The sequence below is a fragment of the Colletotrichum tamarilloi genome (assembly GCF_030869305.1).
Source record: "Colletotrichum tamarilloi strain Tom-12 chromosome Unknown Scaffold_4.1, whole genome shotgun sequence".
Classification (NCBI taxonomy): Eukaryota; Fungi; Ascomycota; class Sordariomycetes; order Glomerellales; family Glomerellaceae; genus Colletotrichum; species Colletotrichum tamarilloi.
In genome coordinates, this window is record NW_026849387.1 from 614,199 (window position 1) to 634,879 (window position 20,681).

Sequence of the window (20,681 nt, forward strand, 5' to 3'; positions counted from 1 at the left end):
TGGGATTAAAGGGAATTGGGGATTCAGTAAAGAATTGGGCGTTGCGCGTTGGAGACCTGAAAGAAGCAAAGCTTGTTAGCCAACCACGTCGCAGGTGGATGTGATGCCGACGGGCAAACGAGAGAGACGGGTCGAATTGTTTGGGGGCGACGGGCTGGAATGCGAAGTTGATCCAGGCGATGGCGGATAAGAGACGAAGAGTCGAAAGGTCGAGGGAGGATGCTACCATCGAGCGAGCGGGCAGGTGGAGGAGTTTCTCCTTTCTAGGCTGTCTCTTTTGCGTGTCTCGTTCGTTTCGCTTTCTCAATTCCCAGTGGCTCTATGTCGGCGCCGGCAAGTTGGAAGATTCGTGGTGTGTGTGTCTCTCTCTCGCCTGCATGCGGTAGGAAAAGTTGGATGAAACTCACCTCTTGGTCGTTGGATTGATGATGGAATCACTCAATTGACGATGAGTCGTCGAAAGACGCAGCAAACAGGAAAAGAAAACACGAGCCGTTGGGCGGACGGTGGGAGGATGGGATGGTCGCGACAGGATTGGGAGACCAGGAGCAGGAGAGGGAGAGAGAAAAGAGAGGAATGGGTTGGGAGGTGCCTCTACTACGGTATCAGGCCAAAGTTTAACCCCCTTGTCAGGTACCGGTGGGGATGGCCCGTGCCTGCCTTCCATGGGCAATTTAACCAATCAGAAGCCACTATTTTAGCACAGGCCCACTAATTAGCCCAGCCTAACTTTTTTACTAATTACGAATTCTTCCTCTTATATACTACCTACTTACTTACTTACCTCACTTTTAACGAATTATTATAAATATAATATAGCTAGTAAGTAGTATAATAAAGTATTTTATTAAGGCTAATTATTAGCGGATTTATATACTATATACTAATATAAAATTTATATAAGCTTAAATAATTAAATTAATTAGATTTATAAAAAATTAAGTCCGTATAGTTATAAGGGCCTCGTTAGTAATAATTGCGCCGCGTTCTAACTATTTATAAATTATAACTTTATAATAAAAAGAGGCTCTCGTTAAGTATATTATTTTTTTTTAAAAACGGCCGCTAAGCTTCTTTTTTATTATTTTTAATTATACTCTTTTTTTTTTAATTCGGTATTTATATAATATAAGTAGCCCTATATTAGCTCGGGTTTTATTATTATATTACTTATTATAAGCCCCCTATATTTAAAACTAATTAAATTAAATATCTTACTTAAGCCTAAGAGTACCTCTACTAAACTATTAAAAACTAATAAAAAGTTTTATAAATAAACGAGATATAAGTTATAAGCGGTTATTATTATAAGCTTTATATTATTTATTACTATAATAAGGAATAAGACCTAATATATATTATTAAGAAGTATTAATATAAATAGGGTTAAATATTTTAAAAATATTTCTCTAGGGATTAGAAGGGACTAAGTATTTTTTAAGAGAAGGATTAGGGTAGTATACGTACTAATACTTATTAAAAATATATTATATTAATTATTAATAATTAAATTTATTTTTATTAATAAATATATAATAATAACTTTATTTTAATATAAAACGGTACCTTAATATATAATATAGAGTTAACTTAGTAAGAGCTTAATAATTATAGCGTTTATTTAATATTCTAATTACTTTTCTTACTTAACTTTAACTTTATTAAAACGTATTAGAATTAGATAAAGGATTATATATAAGAGCTTATAAGTATATAAAAAAACCCCTTATATAACGTATTATAATAATAAGTTAAAGAGGCCTAGGATACTTTTTTAAAGGACTTTTTATACTTATTATTAAATATAATACCCGCGCGTTACTAAGTAGTAATTAATATTAATAGAATATATATTAAATACTAATTTAGCTATAGAAATTAATTAAGATTTAATAATTATTAATTATGTTAGCTATTTAGCGCTAACGATTTAATTAGTACGTTAACCCTTGTCTGTAGATCGGTACCGAGCTAGGGGATTAAACTTACCCCTATAAACCAAGTAATGTGGAGAGGAGAGATGGGAAAGGGCAAGGGTGGAGGAGTTATGAGCAAGGATGGCGGCGACGGTGCTGCGAGGAACCAGAGGGTAGTGGGAGAAAAAGAGTGGGCGGCAGTCGTCGCCGGGGCGGACAATGCGCTTCGGGGCGAGGTACGGGGATAAAAGTACACTGTGTGAAGAAGACGGAGAGAGGCACGGCGGAGGCGAGGAAATGGCGAATTGGCGGTCTTTCCAACTTGGTGGACAATGAGGAGGGGGTAAGGCACGCCGCATGGGGGGAGGGCACGGGGGGGGAAGGAGGGAACCAGTGGCACCAGCCTGTGGTGCCAGACGTGGTCCACGGGGTTTCCTACCAGGCTGGTGTCTGTCTATGTACGCTGTATCCGTACCGATATGAGGCGTCCCGTTCTTTTGGACTTCAGATTGACAGCCCCGACTGGCTGTACCTGGCCATGATGGAGGAGTTGGCAGCAAGACTAGTGGCTTTTTGGGGGCCATCGCCGGGCGTCCTCGACACTGAAGCAGCCTGGTGGGGGACGCTGGACTCTGGAGGCTCCTTCCCGTGGCCAGTGCGCGGCAACGCACCTCACTTCACTTCACACCTCAAACTCGGGCTCACTTGACTTGAACTCATCACCAGCTCGCACTTATTTCAGCCATTTGCATTTCACATATGTATATACACACTATGAAAGTACTATAATTTCCATGGCTTTCGCAAGCAATACATAAGAAAAGCTTCAGAGATCAAGGCCACGAGCATAGATAGGTACGATGTGGGCAATGCTTTGGACGCGAATATCCAGCTACCTTCCAGTAGGTACCTGTCCGTACGGCGCGTCCCTCTGGCTATAGTGCAGGGGCCAACAGGGGCTGGGAGTTCCAGAAGCACGGACAAGGTACATGTCCTGGCCTTGGTTTTGGTGCTAAGCTGTCTCTGGTGCGGCCCGGTACGTATCCACCTGTACCTGCTTTATGTGATATATCGCCTTACATAAGGGCATGTACGTACTTCTCGATGCATTTAGCCCCAGTTTCTCGTCTGGCCTCCCCGGTCGCTATTGTCTTAGGTTGTCCTGTCATCGCCTGTCTCTTCCTTTCCTGAGCCAAGCTAACGTCGATGTTCAGCGCCGTCTTCTCGCCCCGAGCTGACACTGAGAGATGCGGTTAGAGGCACCGCAGATCGGGAAGCCGATGAGATGGATGCTTTGTACCGTCCACAACCTACCTATTCCTTACGCGCCTACACCCACGCATACTCCGTACCTACACTACCTTTGCTCTGCTCCTGTGCAAGTGTCAGAAACACACGGCCAGACTGACGAAGACCTCGCCGACCAATCGACGACAACCTGCTAGACCTGGATGGAGACGATGACCAGGAGTGTCTTCCAGCGGGCGTGGATCCGCACCCAGGCCTTTGCAACGTTGAAATCACCGCGACCGGGCCAATAGCCAGTGGAGAAGAGCTCGGCGAGGTCTCATCCAGCCAGAGGTTGCCCGCAACGAAGCCGAAGTCCCCTGGAGTCCCTGGCGTCTCTGGGCGGGAAAAGAACAGGGGAAAGGGGTCTCGCACTGGTCTGCCTGGCCTGACTGGTCTTGAAAAGTCCTTGTTCGCCGCCCTGACTAATGTAAAATTTCCTCGCGCTACCACTGACCATAGACCAGGCACGGAGATGGCCTCTCTGGGCCCTGTGTGAGCTCTTCCTTCGGCCGGGTACGAATCCGCTAACTGCAATGGGACTCCATGTCTCTCCTAGACTACCGCTACGGATACAATCTGTTGCTGTGTGGTAGTTAATATGGATCAAGCCACCTTTGGTGACTGGTCTAGGAACAATAATTAGGTGAGAAGCACGAGCCAATGCCAATACGAACCGGAACTTTGACATATTATCTTGAGCTGACGCCCATTTAGCAAATTGACGGTTCGCGGTCTACAGCGACTTGACAACATCATGATGATTCCTACGGGTGCAATCTGTGAACTCCGTAAGCGTCGAACGGCAACTCATCCTCTGCCGACCGGCAGTAGCATCTGCGGATGTGGAGGACTCGGGAGTCGGTCGGGGAGGGGGGACCGCGGGCGGGCTCAGTTCAGATTCAGTCCCAACCAGGAAGAAGAAAATCTGCACGCTTCCTTTTTCGCAACCATCTGCACCATAGCCTGCAGCTGCAAGCAACGCCAGACCATCCGCCGCGGCCAAGCAGACGAGAGATCCACCCATCCACAACCTACCCAACATGGATGGGTTATGGAACATTGGAATTCGAGTAACGTCCTTCCATCAAAACTTCCATTGCAATTCTCGAAACACTACTGTCCTCGTCAGCCGCCTCCCTAGGGCAAGGAGGTGAACGAAGTTGTTGCCGTGGGCAAGGTCCTATCCACACCTTCAGGTCCTCCACAAGATCTACCCACCACCACGGCCTCGTTCATTACGGTGGCCACCCATCATGGAGTGCGGGTACTCCGTATTTACCAGGCCTTTACCCTACATACTCGTTGGTGTGCACAGATCTGGATCTTAGTGTTAGTTGGACGCCAAACTGCATTGCACACTTACCAGACAAACAAGCAAAAGACCCAAACTCTCCATACACTTGGCCATCACCTTTTGATTCGCCCGCAAACGCTTCTGCAATCTGCACTGCCTCGACCTTGCTTCAGAAGACAGACCATGGATGTTGAGGTGGGACAAAGAACCCGCATGCTCAAAGGCAGCCTTCTCTCAAAACAGGCCTAAAGTACATGGAGACTAGTAGCATTCCCTTTCTTTTCTACTCCAAAGTGGGAACTCATGCTGTCAACTCAAAAAAAGAGCCAGACGCCAATGGGCCGGTCCATCGCTCTAGTTCTCTTTCATCCATTAGGAAGAACCGGGGCCGCATCGGAGCTACGGTCCCACGGCCATGGCGGCTACTCTACTCATCACCGTTCTAGCTCGTACAAGCGTCTCTGCCACCACATTCGGCGTCAACGATATTACCTTCAGACCCGGAAATCGTATGCATAGTCTCGTCCTGAGATCGTCCTTGCGCTTATTGGGGCAGGCAGCGGAATCTCGGATTGCCGTGATATCGGATTATCGCGAGAGATCCCGTCTTCTTGTCCACCCTTGCGTCCACTTAAGATGTTTGGCCGCTCCACCTCTTTTATGCGGTATACCACACGCCGTCTATCGATAATTGGACAGTGTTGGCCAACTACTCTCAACGAGATCGTCGTCTGGGACACATTGAAAGATCCTTTTGATCAAAGAGCGATATGATCAAAAAAAACACCGCTTGCTTGCCCTGGCCTATGTGTTTGCTTCAAATCTCGTCTCATTTAGCAATTCTCTCTTGTGTGCGTGGCGCAAAGTCTCCAGAAGCAAGAAGCTAACGTAATGGGAAAAGAGTAAGCAAAATATACTTAGACACATACAAATCCTATCATCAGGGGCAGTGGCGTCCAACGCCTCGATCGACTGTTCGAAAGCCCAGTTTGGATCTTGACTATCTGAATAATATTCTAGCCGGCTCACATTAGGAGCTGTCATCACGCCAAGACAAGGCTCTATGTCGAATTTTCCTCTACCCAAACCCAATATCAAATAACTGGTCGACAATAACAGCATTGTTTGCGGCAAGTAGTCATTTCACTATTTCCGAGTTTCCAACATCTTTGGGCCTCCGACTCAGCCCGAGATGTTTGCTTTTTACCAGTCCACGTACTCCTTCGCGTCTGCCCTCGGGCGCTTGCTACTTTGCTGCAAGCTGCCGCCAAGGTGATTCACCTACATATGAGTTCAGTGTTCAGTACTGGCTACCGCTACACACGATTCTGCTTGCACATGGTACCATCGGCGGATCAAAAGCTAGTACTAACAAAATCCTGCCAGTAAACAAGATCTACGTCTGAACGCGATAATCTGTTCCGGTACCCAGATCCCCATTGACGCACGGGCTTAATAAACCCGAAAAGTCGACCTCGATGTCTGTTCAAAGAATCGCTCGGCCGTGTTTGAGCATCGAGCAAAGCAGGCTTTGCACTAAGAAAGCCACCGACCCAAGCTGCTCGGCAATAGACGAAGCTGTGAAGCTCAAAGAGAGACATCATTCATACTGACTCGGTCCTGTTGCATTGATTGGCTGCCAGAGCGCCTCGACGGCTTAGATCTTGGAAATGGTACTTGTAGGGCAATCATTGCAGCCAGCCAATAAAACGCCACACGAACATGATCATGTATCGAGAGCTAAGCACCACATTAACCACAAGTCACGGTATCGAGATGGGCGCTCCGACTTGCGATACTGCCGGAGCCACCCTCTTAGTCGGCCGACTTAAAATATGAAAACTTACTTCTCTGGAAAGCAAACAACAGAGCAAACAGACCAGAAGCGGTATCTACTTCGCAGGCTCACCGGGGAGAACCGTCTGAAGCCCAGGGCATTCGGCGCTTCGTCGTTACGTCTAAACCCTTACAGGGCGCACAGATTATCACGTCTTTCACATCGAAGTCAACGTACGCGTTGACACATTGGAGAGGGTAGGTATCTCTTGATTTACCGCTCAGTGCCATGAGAGCCAAAGCCTGGAGTTTGGGACGGTTAGACTCCACCATTTTAGCTGCCTTGAAACACCAAGCCATCTTAGCCGACCATGCAAGGGCAAAATATCACCCACCCTTGCTGGTAACTGTATACATTAATACAGTCAGGCTGTTGTGAATCTCATCTGCGTTACGATAATACGATGGCGGTCGAAGCCCCCTCGAGGCGGGCACAGAAAGATCGGACAGTGATCTCGGGGTTCCATTCCGCTGACCTGCAGGCGTGCACTTCCCGAACCTGTTTGGACTTGTCGATCATCACCAAATTTTGGACGGTTTTCTGGGGGGCACAACGGGGCTATCGAGAATGTGCCCCTACCATGCGGTATCCGTACCAGGTAACACCATCCTCACTGTCGAAAATACGGTCTGAAGTGGATTCTCAGTATTTCATGCAAATGGATAGACCTTGCTCTGGCCCCTCATTTGTTGTAATTCGGAGTCCAGACTTCTTGCCTCTCAGGTCTCACTCGATGGCACGTCTCAAAGGCGAGACTCTCTACAGTGTGCTGGTGGGGAAGCAGCTCCAGATCGACAAGCCAGATGAGGGACATCTGCTTTTGCAAACCAAGGCTTTAGCAGCCGCCGTCCGAGAGACTTTGACAAGAACGCCGTCTAAAGCGGCTCTCAAAAGGGAACCAATAGAAGCATTTGACAAGCCGGCGTACCTAGACATCTCGCATCCGAAATAAGGTAATTTCGCACATTCACTAGATGCATTGCAAGCAGCCGGTCGGAAACTACCAGAGAAACTATTCCCGCCTGGTACAGGGAGGCCACATGGCAGACGAGCTGCCTTTTCCTCAAAGCAAAGCGGGATCCATCCAAGCCATTGGCAGAGGCTGGGGGCTCATAGTACGTAGTCATCGCACGCCTGAAGAGGCAAATCTGTGGAGTTGCAAAAAGTCGTTCCACGGGGGATCACGAGAGGGCTCTTTTTAATTGAAGAGGACCCAGAATTGTGGAGGCTCTCTTCGTTTCCGAGGCCCGGTCCCATCCACTCACACCGTCTTCGTCGTCAAGGTCGTCTTGCCCATTTGCCTCTGCCGCCCACTGACCCAGTGCAACTCCATGAGTGGACGAATAGCAGTGCGTACAGTTGGTGAACGCGCACTAAAAAGTTGGCAGATGGAGCGTTCCCTGCGCGTCGTCCTCTTGCATGTCATGCAGGTACGAAGATGGTGCTCTGCAAGGTCGTTGTAGTAATGAGCGGCACCCTCTTACGATCATCTGCTGTTCCCCTGAAGACTCCCCCTAGTGAAGGTTACCTTTCGCGGAAAATCGTCATTATTCCATCTGGACTTTGGTCGGCTAGTTCGGACGGCGTGTGCTTTGACCTTGGATTCTGACGATTGGGTTTCTCCTGTTATGGAGTATTACACAGTAGATGCTGAAGCATCCGGAAAGGAGAAAAACGAAGAAGAAAAAAGAGAACGTGGTGTTCTAGAAGGGCCCACCGAAGCTTTCCGCCCCTGAGCCTGCCTCTTGTGTAACCACCATCTGGCACATCATACAGACGAGCTGGCACCCAATCCATGACTCCAGCGCTCCTTCGTTGGCCACCGTGGATATCGTCCTCCACTCCGGCTGTTCGAGTTTTGTTTCGGACTGGACTAGATCCTCATGGATCCGGAAAGCTGTGAAACGAAGCCTCTCCGCTGTGTGCTCTAGACGAATACTGTTATGCGGATGATATGAATTAGGACAATTGGGAAACGAAGGATATCATTCTACCTTGGGGAGACATACAGAAACCGCGGAACATACGGTAAAGCGCCACCAACCAGAGTACGGGTTCAAGCGATGCCTGTGGCGTTCGTAGCCGCCTGAAGAGTTAGAACGATGTCCAAGCATAGCTTCTGCCCCTGTAGATCACACAAGTCACTTGAGGAGAGCTTGTGCATCCCCAGAGTTCTGGACACAGAAGACACAGCCACACAGCATAGGAATGGAACCTAGACTGATAGACCAAGATGGGGCGAATGGGTTCGCCCATCAAACCGGTCGTATGGCAGAACCGTACTGCACCGGGCAGCCAGAGACGGAAGCCGGACCGGGCAGCACAAGCGTCATCGGCCGGAGCAGAGCCCCGCAATTACGTTGCCGGCACCGAAAAACAAGCTTGCTTAGCGCCGTCATACCAACCTCTCTGCCTGCATCTTGGACGCGAACTTGAAGCTTGTTTTGCTCGCGACCGCATTATTCTTCTTCATTCCTCTGCCAATTCCACCACGGACAGCGTCTTGAAGTCAATTGAGCGCGCAAACGGGCAAACATGTCTATCCCTATGAACCGCCTGGGCGGCCGCGGTAAGCAACTTCGCCATGTTTCGTTTTCGAATCCTCCTGGAGCCATGGCTTGAAATCCGAGACCGCCACAAACAGGCCCGGATCAATACAATGCTGCTGCTCGACATCTGGGGCCCGGACGCGCGCTGACACGAGCATAAATTTTGCAGCCTTCAGCCACGCCGACAACGACGACGACGATACGGAACGCGAGTACGATCGCCTCCGTGACCTCGCCCGCGAGGAAGCCAACAAACGCAATCAGGCCTTTGAGCGCGTAAGTGGCCCCAGCCTAAGCCTAAGCCCAAGCCGAAGCCTTGTCCAAAACACGTGGTTTTGAGTTTTGTGTGATGCCGCAAGACTAACACCAACCCTCGATGCTCTCCAGTCTCAACAAGCATACCAGTCGGGCGATGGCGCGGCCGCCAAGGAGCTCTCCAACGAGGGCAAGCGCCACGCGCAAAAGATGGAGGACTACAACCGCCAGGCGTCCGAGTTTATCTTCCGGGAGAACAACGCCGCCGGCCGTGTGACGGGCAGCTGCGTCGATCTGCACGGGCAGTACGTCGAGGAGGCGGAGCGCATCCTCGAGGAGCGCATCCGCGCCGACCGGGCGCGGGGCCAGGAACACTTGCACGCCATCGTCGGCAAGGGAAACCACTCGACGGGCCACGTGCAGAAGTTGAAGCCGAGGATCGAGGCCATTTGCCGCGAGATGGGACTCAAGTACTCGACCGAGGAGAACGCCGGCCGGATCTACATCAACCTCCAGGGCGGGGATGCAACGATGCCGCCGCCGCCTCACACTGGTGGTGGACAGCAACACCACGGAGGCGGCCAGCAGCAGCATCATGGCGGCCAGCAACAGCACCATGGCGGTCAGAACCAGCAGCACGGCGGGCAGACCCACGGTGGACAACAGCAGCACCACGGCGGCCAGAACCAGCAGCAAAACCAGGACGAGACTGGCGACTTGGTCGTCAAGATTCTCAAGAAGCTGGAGAAGGCTTGCTGTATCGTCATGTAAGGGGGTTTTGGTCTCTGTTGTGGCCTTCTCCGCTTGCTCCCCCCTTTATGGCTTTCGGCTGCCGGGACGCATCATTGTATGCGGCCCGGCCTTTTTTTGAACCTTGGATACCCAGCGGACTCAACGTGAAATGGTAATGTCTTCTATTCTTCTGAACCTATGTATATATAGGCTTGATACCCTGGCGAGACGTCACTGGACTCGGTCGCTTTGGGATTGGATATAGGGCGACGTGGGTTTTGTCCACGTCAGGATGATTCAAACACATCATTTAAGATTTTTTGATATAATTGGAACCAATTCCTCGTCCAAGGTGTTTGCTGTGTCTTGAAAGAAATAAACACACTCGATACCTCCGAAATCTCGAATTAAAATTGGTCTTTTGAATTTGACGGCCGAGGTTAACGCTTCAAAGCTGTGAAGAGAGCCCTCGCCAGTGCCGGATGACAACCAATATCGGCTCGGCATTCAAAGTAGTAGAGCACAGTCTCCCAGATAAAGGCAGTGACTCTCGCGCATCGGAATTCCCATTGAAGTCTATGCATCTATCCGAGGTGAAGCTCCAAACGAAATCCCGATAGGTTCTTATCGTTATCGGAGCTCCAGCGCTGTCCGATTTATAGAGATCTGATTGGCCAGCGCTGACCGGGGGTAAGGCAAGCTTGCCTGCCATCCCGTTCGGCGCAGCGCTGCTCTGCTGAGGAAGTGCTTTAACCAAAGAAATTTCAACCATCGTCATCGCCCCCGGAATCAACCACAACTTCCATCACGTACCGCCCGGCCTCGCATATACCCTGTCAACTTTACGAGTTCATCAGATCAATCACATCTCAAAATGGACGCGTAAGCTTTATCCCCCTTGAATGATCCCCTGGAATTACTAGAGGAACATAGAGATCAGACATAGCGACTAACGCGCAATTCTCTATTACCAGCCTTACCAAGACCGAGGAGGCCCAGCTCCAGCAGAGACTTCAGAAGCGCCAGGTCAAGGAATTCATGAACGTACGTTTCTCTCTTCAACCTCCCGTTCCGCCATTCACCAAAAAAAAAAAAAAAACGAAAAAATCCGTTCCTCCGTCTCCCATGTTTCTTTCCTCCTTCGGTCGCTGTTCGAAAAAGCGATAAGACTCCCAAGACTCTGTGGCTAATCCTTTCCCCCCCTTTTTACAGCTCTTTGGCAACCTCGTCGACCACTGCTTCACCTCGTGCATCGACGACTTCACCTCAAAGTCCCTCTCCTCCCGCGAGACCGGCTGCATCACCCGCTGCATCCAGAAGCAGATGTTCTCCCAGCAGCGCCTCAGCGAGCGCTTCCAGGAGCACAACGCCCAGATGACGGCCCAGATGCAGGGACAGTAAATCCACAGTCGAGAAAGAAATCCCAAATGATGTAAAAAAGAGAGAGAAGAGAATGGGCACGCAGAGGGTGTTCGATAGAGCGAGCGCGCGCGCGCGTGCTGATGTAACAGTATTCCCAGCAAGGCAGGCGCAGACAAGCCCAGTCGGAGGGGAGAAGGCCCTGGGATTTGCAACATTTACCACACACGATCTCCAAATTAACGAAGCCAGGCGAGTGAGGTGGGACGGACAACCACGAACGAGGAGGGTTTCCTGTATATTACATTATGTTACGTTTTCCTTCCCCTGACCGGTGGTTAGAAGACGTGGCATAGTACCTTTATGCGGGTTTGGAATAAACACCGCTGTATGAAGGGAGAAACGAATGGATAAAATATCTACTCCATGAGCCGTCGAGACCGTTTGATTGTATGCCATCAATTCGGGAGACAAAAATCAGAGTGAAAACGGGCGTCATTTTGGTCGTACCCAGCAATCTGCTAGGGGTATCCACAAACTTGATCCTACGTAGACTATGGGATTTCCCAGTGACGATGGCTGGAATAGGTATGATGCACCCACGTTTATCCTACACACTTAAACGCCTAAACCCTTTTGTCGTTGTTCCCCTCCAGGTCATTCATTCCCTTGTGGCCGACGATAACCCCTTCGGCTTCATTATTTCTATCTCAACGTCCCTCCTCATCCTTCCTCAAGACTCTTCGAGGTCTTCGCTTAATACATCCCTCACAGCCTCCAACTGCGAGAGGACCTTGCTCTCCAGGACATTTCCTGGCTGGTCAGTCTCATCCGACGCGCCAGTCTTGATGCTCTTCCACTCCACCTCACGCTGGCCCAGCGGCAGAAGTCTGTCGCGCAGCAACTTGCGGCTCGATAACCAGAAGTCGATGTTTTCCAAAAGGGAGGCAGCATCCCATTGGATCTCTGGGATATCACGGTTATTGGCAGTTCGCAAAGCGGCGATAACTCTTGTCAACAGAGCAAGAGAGTGCACCTCTGATACTGCAAGGAGCGTCACATAGTGTGGCGTCTCTCTCGATGCTGTACGACTGGCGCCAGGTGCCTCGAATCGGTCAACGCTAGATTTGAGAAGCAGAGGGAACTGTTTAAGAACGTAACCCAGTTCAGGCGCAACCGTTCCGCCCAGGGCAGTGAGAAGATTCAGCAATAGGGGCAGAACACCCTTGACCCAGATGCTGTAGCATCGCTGGGGCCCAACAGCTTCCGAGAAGGGAGAGATATTTCCGCGGCGCATAAAGTTGGTGATGCCTGCCGAAGTCAGGTGGCTCAGCAAGCCGTCGCAAGCCATCTGTTCTGCCACCGCCGGCAGGGTAGAGAGCTCCAGCAAAAAGAGCAAGCTCAACTCGCCATAGATCGGGTCGCCGTTGATGGAAAGTTTGTCAGCCCAAGAGAAAAGTGATGTCGCTGCGTGCATGGCATCATATGATGCCATAATGTTGAGTACCTGTGTTTGACATTGGTCAATGGTTGGCATGTTGAGACAAGCTTGCAAAATGGCCGTAAGCAGAGCAAGGTCCTCAGGTGCAACGGCAGCCTCGGAATCGTGCACAAGGGCAACGAGAGTTCTGAACCCCTTTGCGACTACTCGGTCGAGAAGGTTCAGAACAGTCTGAGTAAGTGTGATCGAGAAGCCGTCACCTCCGTTCTTCGAGGCTCCCAGGGACTTCTTTTCCGCAGCACTATACGCACGCAGGGTAACATAGATTGCCTTGAGCATCGTGCGGTAGTACGAGATAGATTCCGGGTTGAAGGGCTCCTCGACAGCGCTGATGATGGTGAACAATGTTCCCAGAAGTTGGTTCACATCGTGAGATGAAATGGGACGACCAACGAGACGCTGAACGAGAAGCAAACTCAGATCAGCTCGCTCTTCGACAATCCGCATGAAGATATTCTCTGGGCCTTGGTTGGACCGATTCGCTTCGAGACATTGCTGCGCAACTTGCAACATTTGTCTGGCGATGGTTTCGTTTTCTGCCAGAGAGCTACTAAGCTCAAGAAGCAGGTATTCCCATGCGTGGAACAGCGACTGCGGCAATATCAGTACGGGCCGAAAGGGCAGGTGGGTGTCCAGGTGAGAAACTTACAATCTGCGCGTCAACTAGGGACAGGTTGGCGTTGGCAATCCCCATCTCGTTACGAAACCCATTGTTGCGACGACCATGCCAGCCTGGATCGAAGCTCAACATCTCGGTTGCACTCTCCAGATCATAGAAATAGCTTCTACCTAGCTCGCCAGGTCTCAGTGATGTCCTTTTGAAAGCTTCTAACGAAACTCCGGGGTATTTGCTTGTGAAGTTTTTGGCAAAGTTGCTGTGCAGAGAAGTATTGTAGCTCGAAACTTCTACGCCGTCCCTCAGATAGTAGTCTAGGTCGGATACCAGGCTCTTGGCGAATATGTCGGCCCCGCCCATCTGCCGTAAGTGATAGAGCTGCATGGCGAATATCTCGGCAATGTAAGCGGCCATTTTGGCATCTGTGGCAGCCTTAACGGCATCTGTCTTGCTTGTGACAGTAAAGCTACTGAGGTCCTTGACGTAAAGGCGCAGAGAGTCCAAGAAGGACGAGTCTTTTTGCATGGTGAAGATTGTCCAAGGCCAATGGTTCTGAGATGATGCAACGAAATCGAGGATCCTGATTGCCTCGCTTGTTTCCAACTCTTTGATCTTCTTCAGCTTTGCAAAGGCTGTCGCTAGCACCGAGTTGGGCGTCGATGAAGCGTCCTTCTTGACGCCCTTCAGAGCATCTCTGGGCGTCTTGCCTGTCAAGAGACAGTTTGATAGCCACTGCTGGCGGTTCTGCACAATTGTGGAGAAGAATTTCCACGTTGTCTGCACATCCTTCGCAACGAGGAAGGGCTTGTCGAGTCGCGACAAGACTTCGATAAATGACCGGGACAAAAGGGGACCTAGGTATCCCAGAAGGGAAGGAGGATCATCGTGAGCTTTGGCAGCACTCAGCACCAGAGCCTCCAGGAGGAGCAAAGCTGGTCGCCGGAATTGCTCGCAGATTGCACATAACCTTGCCAAAATCGATGACGTCTTGAAGAGGTGTTCTTCAAACGTCGCTGATGGTCTGTCCAGGTAGCTCGCAACACGTAGTAAGGTTGTCGTGAATCGCAAAGCGCATGTGAGCTGTTCCTGAGCTGAGGCTAGTCGATCTTGGTAGAATGTTGAGTCGGGGATTTGGAGACCATTGACCAAAGTTGTGAGGAGCGGCTGGAACCTAAGAGACCCTGTTGAGGGCGAGAGGAACGCATCGATAATGTAGGACGCTGCAGGTTCCAAGCAAGCCGCCAGCGTATCCGCGCTCTCTTGGTCACCCATCCCGTAGGTGTGCTCGATGATCTGATCCATGACAGGGACAACGTGCCGAATGAGCAGTGCTTTGTGAAGCTCTGATCCGAAGCGCCAAGTTGAGGAGGTCTCAAAGACGTCAACCGCGGCTTGAGCAATTGCGAGGCTGACTTTGCCCAAGACTTTGTCCGCCACGCCGAGCCAAACGTTGTTCGATATCTTCTGCCGTCCAACCAGCTTGTTGCCGGATTTGCGTTGAACAGCGCTGCTCTTGACGCTGTCAATGAGGCTAGAAAAAAGCCGTACAGCCGAAAGCAACAGTTCATATCGGTCTCCAACTAAGTCGAGATTACCGGTGATCTTTGCCAATTTTCCTGCTTGGGCTTCCGAATTGAGAAGTTCGCAACGCGCCAAGTAAGACCAGACTCTCGTGGGGCAAAGCGGCAGGATCGCATGTAAGAATTGAACGCATGAGTTGAGCACTGCGATGCCCTGTCCTTCGGTCGCCTTCTCGTCTTGCATATAGGCATCCATGGTCTCGCAGACAACCGCCGCAAGGTCTTTGTTCCCGGAGATTTGCTTACCAATCTCATCCAAAAGCTCTTGTCCCGACTTGAGCGATGTTTCGCCGCTCAAGCCCTGCTTTTCAGACTTCAGTACCTCCGCGCGCAGTAGTGTTGCTAAGAGAGCAATGGTTTCTGCGGTTTCCTCTGGCTGGAACGCATCCAGCTCGCTGCGGTAAGTCTCGGGTGCCAGTTGGATTTCGAGCCTCTTGCCAAGCAAAGCAAGAGCAGAGTGCTCATACTCCAATAGAACCACGCGACCCGTATCCGTCACAAAGCGTCCTACTGTTTCCGCAGGTATCCTAAATACGTCGTCCACCCGAGTTCTGCGATTCCATGCCGTGGCAGGCGTGAAAAGCGGTATGTCTTCGAGTAGATAAAATGTGTTGGTATTGTCCTCCTCCTGGGCTAGCTCGTACTGCTGGTAGTCATCGGGGAGAATGAAGGTAAGTGATGGGGTTTTGCGCAAGAGGTTGACTACCGTATCCATCCGGTCGTCAGCAACGGTGCAGTTCGCCAAAGTCCTGCAAAGATTGAGGAATGGCAGCAACTCAAATGGATATCGGTTGAGGGCCTGGTGGAAGTAGTATTCGAGTGCAACATCGTCGTGGAGCACCTCGGCCAAAATATCACTTGAGGCGTGCAGCGAAGGCTTCGAAAGGTCCCAATATTGCTGGCCAGCTCCCAGGACCGAAAGGAGAGAGGTGACAGAGTCTGACTGATACCCTACGAGGGGATATGTGGCTTTGAGGAAGTCGACGTACGAAAGCCGGATTCTGGAACTGAGAAGTGCCGAGAAGGCTCCGTCACTGGAGGCCCCAATAGCCAGTGCCATCTCGGACAAGACTTCGTAAGCCCGTCCATGCGATGTGACAGCTACTGCCAGCTGCTCCACAACCTGCAAGTCCTTGTCCAAACCCGCATTGGTCAGGAAAATGTCAAATGACTTGCCGTCGAGAGAAACAATGCTCCCTGCAGAAAGACGGCGAGCGGTAGTGGGCCGAATCAAGACACCAGCCTCGAAAGTCTCCTGAGATCGCTGGTTCTGTAGCGCATCTCGCTTTTCGATTCGGTCGTGATGCGAATAGAACATGCGGTGGACAACGACGGTCCATGCAAATATGATGGGGCTTTGGCTCTCGCAATCGGCAGTGGCTGCGGCGAGGATTGCATTGTGGACTTGCTCCAATACTGACGGAGCAGTAATGTAGGGGTCCTCGTCTCCGCGATATTCAGGGGCCTCTTCGGCGAGACACTCGATAGATCTTGTAGGGTTCAGGAGCTTAATAGATATGGCTGAGATGAGAGATCTCAGGGGCATGATTAGTGAGGCAATGGCATCAGTCGGCTGTCTGCTGTTAGTCCTGGCTTCCCAAAGAAGTCTGATTCTTGGTGAACTCACCGCGGTAATCCCGTTGAGAAAACCGCAGTTATCCATCAAGGAAAACCACTGGCCAACCACGGCGGATGGTACAAAATCGTCGCCGCTGCCATCGACTGACTGAAAGACGACCGACAAGGCGTGTACAACTTCAGTGAGTGCTGTCCGCATCCATTCCAGCTCGATTTCTTCTCCCAGCAGGCTTTTATCTTCCACAACTGCTTCGAGCCCCTCGGCCAGTCGACCAATAGCCTCAGTGACATACTGCAAGTAGGTCGTGAGCAGATTTTCGAGGTATTTGGGACGCTCGTTCGCGGCGATCAACTGAGTTGTCGCGATCGGAAGATCAGCCGCAGAGGCTGGCGATGAAGGTTGGGTGTAAAGCACGTTCTCCTGCACCAAAGCAGCAGTCATCAGAAAGTGGCGTCTCTCTGCAAGATATGTCTGGAAAATTCGCTGTCGCCTTGACTCCTCTTTCTCGAATTCTGCCCAGATCGTCTCCGCATCCTGGGCGGCACCAGCGATAGGGACGAAAGATGACGATTGTACGTTTGCGACGCCAGAAGCTTCCTGGAGGTTGATTATATCCTGGGAGGAGAGGGTTCCTGTTAGGTGGCTAGCTGGTCGCGACTGGAATTCGATGACTGTCGCGCGAAGCGCAGCAACGAGGTTGACCTTGGCATTCTTGCTCAACCACTGCGCATCCTCCTTGATAATTTTGATGTCGAAGTTGTCGTTCGGTTTGGGAGTGACGTGTATAGCGGCGGTCCTCGTCTCGAAGTTCGACTTGGTGAGATCGCTCGGCGGCGCAAAGGCGGTCGACGGATCTTTTATGAGTGCTCGTACGAGATCATCTTGTAAAAACTGTACAACAGCTTCGCTCTTCCGCCTGGAGTCATCTTTGTCCGCCAGTGCAGCTGCGATGAGCTTCCAGGAGCTAGTTCAAGGATCAGTTTTCCGGACAATCAGCAAGTCAACAAACGCAGGTCTACCCACATAATGATGGTGTCTCCATTCAAGCATTCCTCCAGAGGAGGAAAGTATTGACGGTCTGCCACTTGCGCCATTGCCGCAGAGGTCGATTGGGCAGAGCAGTCAAGGTCCAGACTGCATCAGGCGAGGCTGCGATGAGCTATGTTGCCTGAGATGCAAAGAAAGTAAGTGGACGCGCTTGTACGCACTTGGACCCGCGAATGCTTTTGCAGCCTCTCTGCAGGTGGTTGACTGGAGCTCCCAAAAAAAGTGAGCTCAAGTTCCATGGTTTTTCCGGAAGTTGGCGCTAAGTCCAATTCGTCTTAGCGCCCGTTCCAGGCTCAATGCCACAATAGGCAGTCCCGGGCGCCGGGTCGCGATATAGCGGCGGGGCGGCCTGTCAGGGTATATTGCAGCTTGCCTTTAGGTACTTGTGCACTGTATTCTCAGTCGCAATGATCATCAATTAGTACAGTAAAAGTATACTCTCCGATATACTGTGCTACAATCAACTTTAGTGAGTCGCCGCCTTTTTATCTTCATTTCAACCCGTCCCATTGACTCACCTCATTCAAACCTCGAATGCCATTACCACCGAAGCGATACTTTTCGTGACAAGAGGCATTGGGATTCAGCAATTCTCTGCTGATTTGACTTACTTTCGGCGGCCCCGGCACAATTTGCAAAATGCCGTCCTTAGATATCATCGATCACTCACCCCAGCATCCGGACCCTTCGCCACCAATTCCCACGGCATCCAACTTGATCTTGATCGACAACTACGATTCCTTCACCTGGAATGTCTACCAATACCTCATTCTCGAAGGCGCGAATGTGACGGTCTTCAGAAATGACAAGATCACGCTGGCAGAGCTGATTGACAAGAAGCCAACTCAGTTGATCATCAGTCCTGGGCCTGGACACCCCACCACGGATTCCGGAGTCAGTCGAGAGGCAATCAAGCACTTCTCTGGCAAGATTCCCATATTTGGTGTCTGTATGGGTCAGCAGTGCATCTTTGACGTCTATGGTGGAGAGGTCGGATCCGCAGGGGAGTGGCTTCACGGCAAGACATCCCCTTTGACACACGACGCCAAGGGTGTCTATGCTGGTCTGCGCCAAGGCCTTCCAGTTACCCGTTATCACTCTCTAGCCGGTACACGCGTGACACTTCCGGATTGTTTGGAGGTCACTTCTTGGGTTGCGACAGAGGACGGATCCCCCGGTATCATTCAAGGCGTGCGACACAAGGAGTACACCATTGAGGGTGTTCAGTTCCATCCCGAGAGCATTCTCACCGCAGAGGGCCGGACTATGCTGCGAAACTTTTTGCAACTTCAAGGTGGCACTTGGGAAGAGAACAGCCGGCTCCAGAAGGGCTCCGCGACCAACGGCGCCTCTGCCAAGACGACGTCATCTGCGCCGGCTGCAAGCAAGAAGAACAACATCTTGCAGCAAATCTATGCCCACCGAAAGGCTGCTGTTGCAGCTCAGAAGCTTATTCCCTCGCAAAGACCTGCAGATCTACAAGCTGCGTATGATCTCAATGCCGCTCCGCCTCAAGTCTCCTTCATTGAGCGCCTTCGCCAGACCCCCTTCGACGTGTCCCTCATGGCGGAGATCAAGCGAGCCTCGCCCTCAAAGGGCATTTTCGATATCAATATCAATGCCCCGACTCAGGCGAAGAAATATGCCCTTGCAGGTGCCAGCGTCATATCCGTGCTGACTGAGCCTGAGTGGTTCAAGGGCAGCATCGAGGATCTGAGGGCTGTTAGACAAGTTCTGGACGGTATGCCCAACAGACCAGCGATCCTCCGCAAAGAGTTCATCTTTGAGGAATACCAGATTCTTGAGGCCAGACTTGCGGGCGCCGATACGGTCTTGCTTATTGTCAAGATGCTGGAGACGGAACTGCTGGAGAGGCTGTACAAGTATTCTCTTTCCCTGGGAATGGAGCCGCTGGTTGAGGTCCAGACAGCCGAGGAGATGACGACAGCCTTGAAACTTGGATCCAAGGCAATTGGCGTCAACAACCGCAACTTGGAGAGCTTCGAGGTCGACATGAACACAACAAGTAGATTGAGAAGCATGGTCCCAGAAAATACCATCATCTGCGCCCTGAGTGGTATCAACAGTCACCAGGATGTCATTCTTTGCAAGAACGATGGAGTCAATGCTGTTCTCGTGGGTGAGGCTATTGTCAGAGCGCCGGACACAACCAAGTTCATCAGAGAACTCTGTTCTGGTACAGACGCTGAGCCTGAACCGGTCAAGACCCAACCCCTTTTTGTCAAGATTTGCGGAACAAGAACTCCCGAGGCTGCCCTTGAGGCTGTCAAGGCAGGTGCGGACTTTGTCGGAATTTGCTTGGTTCCAAGTGCGAAGCGTTGCATATCCGATGAGACTGCTTCCGCCATCTCAGAAGCGGTACACACCTTCGTACCTACCGCCACACGTACAACAACGAGCATCCCTACAAAATCTGCTACAGATTACTACACTGCGTCTGTCGCCAGACTATCGAGCTCGCGTCCGCTCCTCGCAGGTATCTTCCAGAACCAGCCACTAGACGAGATTCTCGAGAAGCAGAAGCGTTTCAACCTGGACATTGTCCAGCTTCACGGCAATGAGCCGGTTGAGTGGGCCAACCTGATCCCCGTACCTGTTATTCGGGCTTTCAAGCCGAGCAACGTTGGCATCGGGAAGCGAGGCTACCACACCATTCCTCTGCTCGATTCGGGAGCTGGCTCAGGCAAGCTCCTTGACGTCTCCAGTGTCAAGGATATCTTGGCAAAGGATCAGGAGCTGCAAGTCATTCTTGCTGGCGGTCTCAACCCCGACAACGTGCTCGAGGCAGTCAAGGCTGTTGGGGAGTTTGGTGACCGTATCGTAGGTGTTGATGTGAGCAGCGGAGTGGAGGAGGATGGCAAGCAGAGCTTGGAGAAGATTAGAACGTTTGTCAAGAATGCGAAGAGCTTTAGATAGAGAGTTCGTGAAATGAGAAAGTGCCTAAGACTCTGTCAAGCGATCCAATCGAAGACTGTGATATTTGAATATCTGGACTTCAGCTCTGCCACAAAGCCCAGACCTTGATGTTCGCGAATAGTCCTGTCCATGATTCCACATCCTCGCATGACCCAAGACTGCTCTAAGATATGTGAGTAAGTTCAAATT

General features: G+C 50.9%; 7 protein-coding genes across 7 annotated transcripts; 6 read left to right on the forward strand and 1 right to left on the reverse strand.

The window, feature by feature from the left end:
- Positions 1 to 199: 199 nt before the first annotated feature.
- On the forward strand, positions 200 to 400 carry CTAM01_01839 (uncharacterized protein; the record flags this gene model as incomplete). The annotated part of the gene is made up of 1 exon (XM_060517880.1): positions 200 to 400. A coding segment is annotated over one exon (201 nt), but the record flags the coding sequence as incomplete, so codon positions are not given.
- Positions 401 to 2,005: 1,605 nt separating this feature from the next.
- Positions 2,006 to 2,625, forward strand: CTAM01_01840 (uncharacterized protein; the record flags this gene model as incomplete). Its single annotated transcript, XM_060517881.1, has 2 exons — positions 2,006 to 2,152; positions 2,425 to 2,625. The coding sequence occupies 2 exons, from the start codon at positions 2,006 to 2,008 to the stop codon at positions 2,623 to 2,625; spliced, it is 348 nt and encodes a 115-aa protein (XP_060387415.1).
- Positions 2,626 to 4,349: 1,724 nt separating this feature from the next.
- Positions 4,350 to 5,191, forward strand: CTAM01_01841 (uncharacterized protein; the record flags this gene model as incomplete). Its single annotated transcript, XM_060517882.1, has 3 exons — positions 4,350 to 4,511; positions 4,573 to 4,695; positions 4,877 to 5,191. Coding segments are annotated over 3 exons (600 nt in total), but the record flags the coding sequence as incomplete, so codon positions are not given.
- A 979-nt stretch (positions 5,192 to 6,170) lies between these two features.
- CTAM01_01842 (uncharacterized protein) lies at positions 6,171 to 6,332 on the forward strand (the record flags this gene model as incomplete). The annotated part of the gene is made up of 1 exon (XM_060517883.1): positions 6,171 to 6,332. The coding sequence occupies one exon, from the start codon at positions 6,171 to 6,173 to the stop codon at positions 6,330 to 6,332; it is 162 nt and encodes a 53-aa protein (XP_060387417.1).
- A 2,540-nt stretch (positions 6,333 to 8,872) lies between these two features.
- Positions 8,873 to 11,274, forward strand: CTAM01_01843 (smr domain-containing protein; the record flags this gene model as incomplete). Its single annotated transcript, XM_060517884.1, has 5 exons — positions 8,873 to 8,906; positions 9,056 to 9,162; positions 9,274 to 9,908; positions 10,848 to 10,917; positions 11,086 to 11,274. The coding sequence occupies 5 exons, from the start codon at positions 8,873 to 8,875 to the stop codon at positions 11,272 to 11,274; spliced, it is 1,035 nt and encodes a 344-aa protein (XP_060387418.1).
- A 691-nt stretch (positions 11,275 to 11,965) lies between these two features.
- On the reverse strand, positions 11,966 to 17,602 carry CTAM01_01844 (uncharacterized protein; the record flags this gene model as incomplete). The annotated part of the gene is made up of 3 exons (XM_060517885.1): positions 11,966 to 13,324; positions 13,383 to 17,472; positions 17,532 to 17,602. 3 exons carry the CDS (start codon positions 17,600 to 17,602, stop codon positions 11,966 to 11,968), a joined length of 5,520 nt encoding a protein of 1,839 aa, XP_060387419.1.
- A 592-nt stretch (positions 17,603 to 18,194) lies between these two features.
- Positions 18,195 to 20,492, forward strand: CTAM01_01845 (indole-3-glycerol phosphate synthase; the record flags this gene model as incomplete). Its single annotated transcript, XM_060517886.1, has 1 exon — positions 18,195 to 20,492. One exon carries the CDS (start codon positions 18,195 to 18,197, stop codon positions 20,490 to 20,492), a length of 2,298 nt encoding a protein of 765 aa, XP_060387420.1.
- Between the last annotated feature and the right edge of the window lie 189 nt (positions 20,493 to 20,681).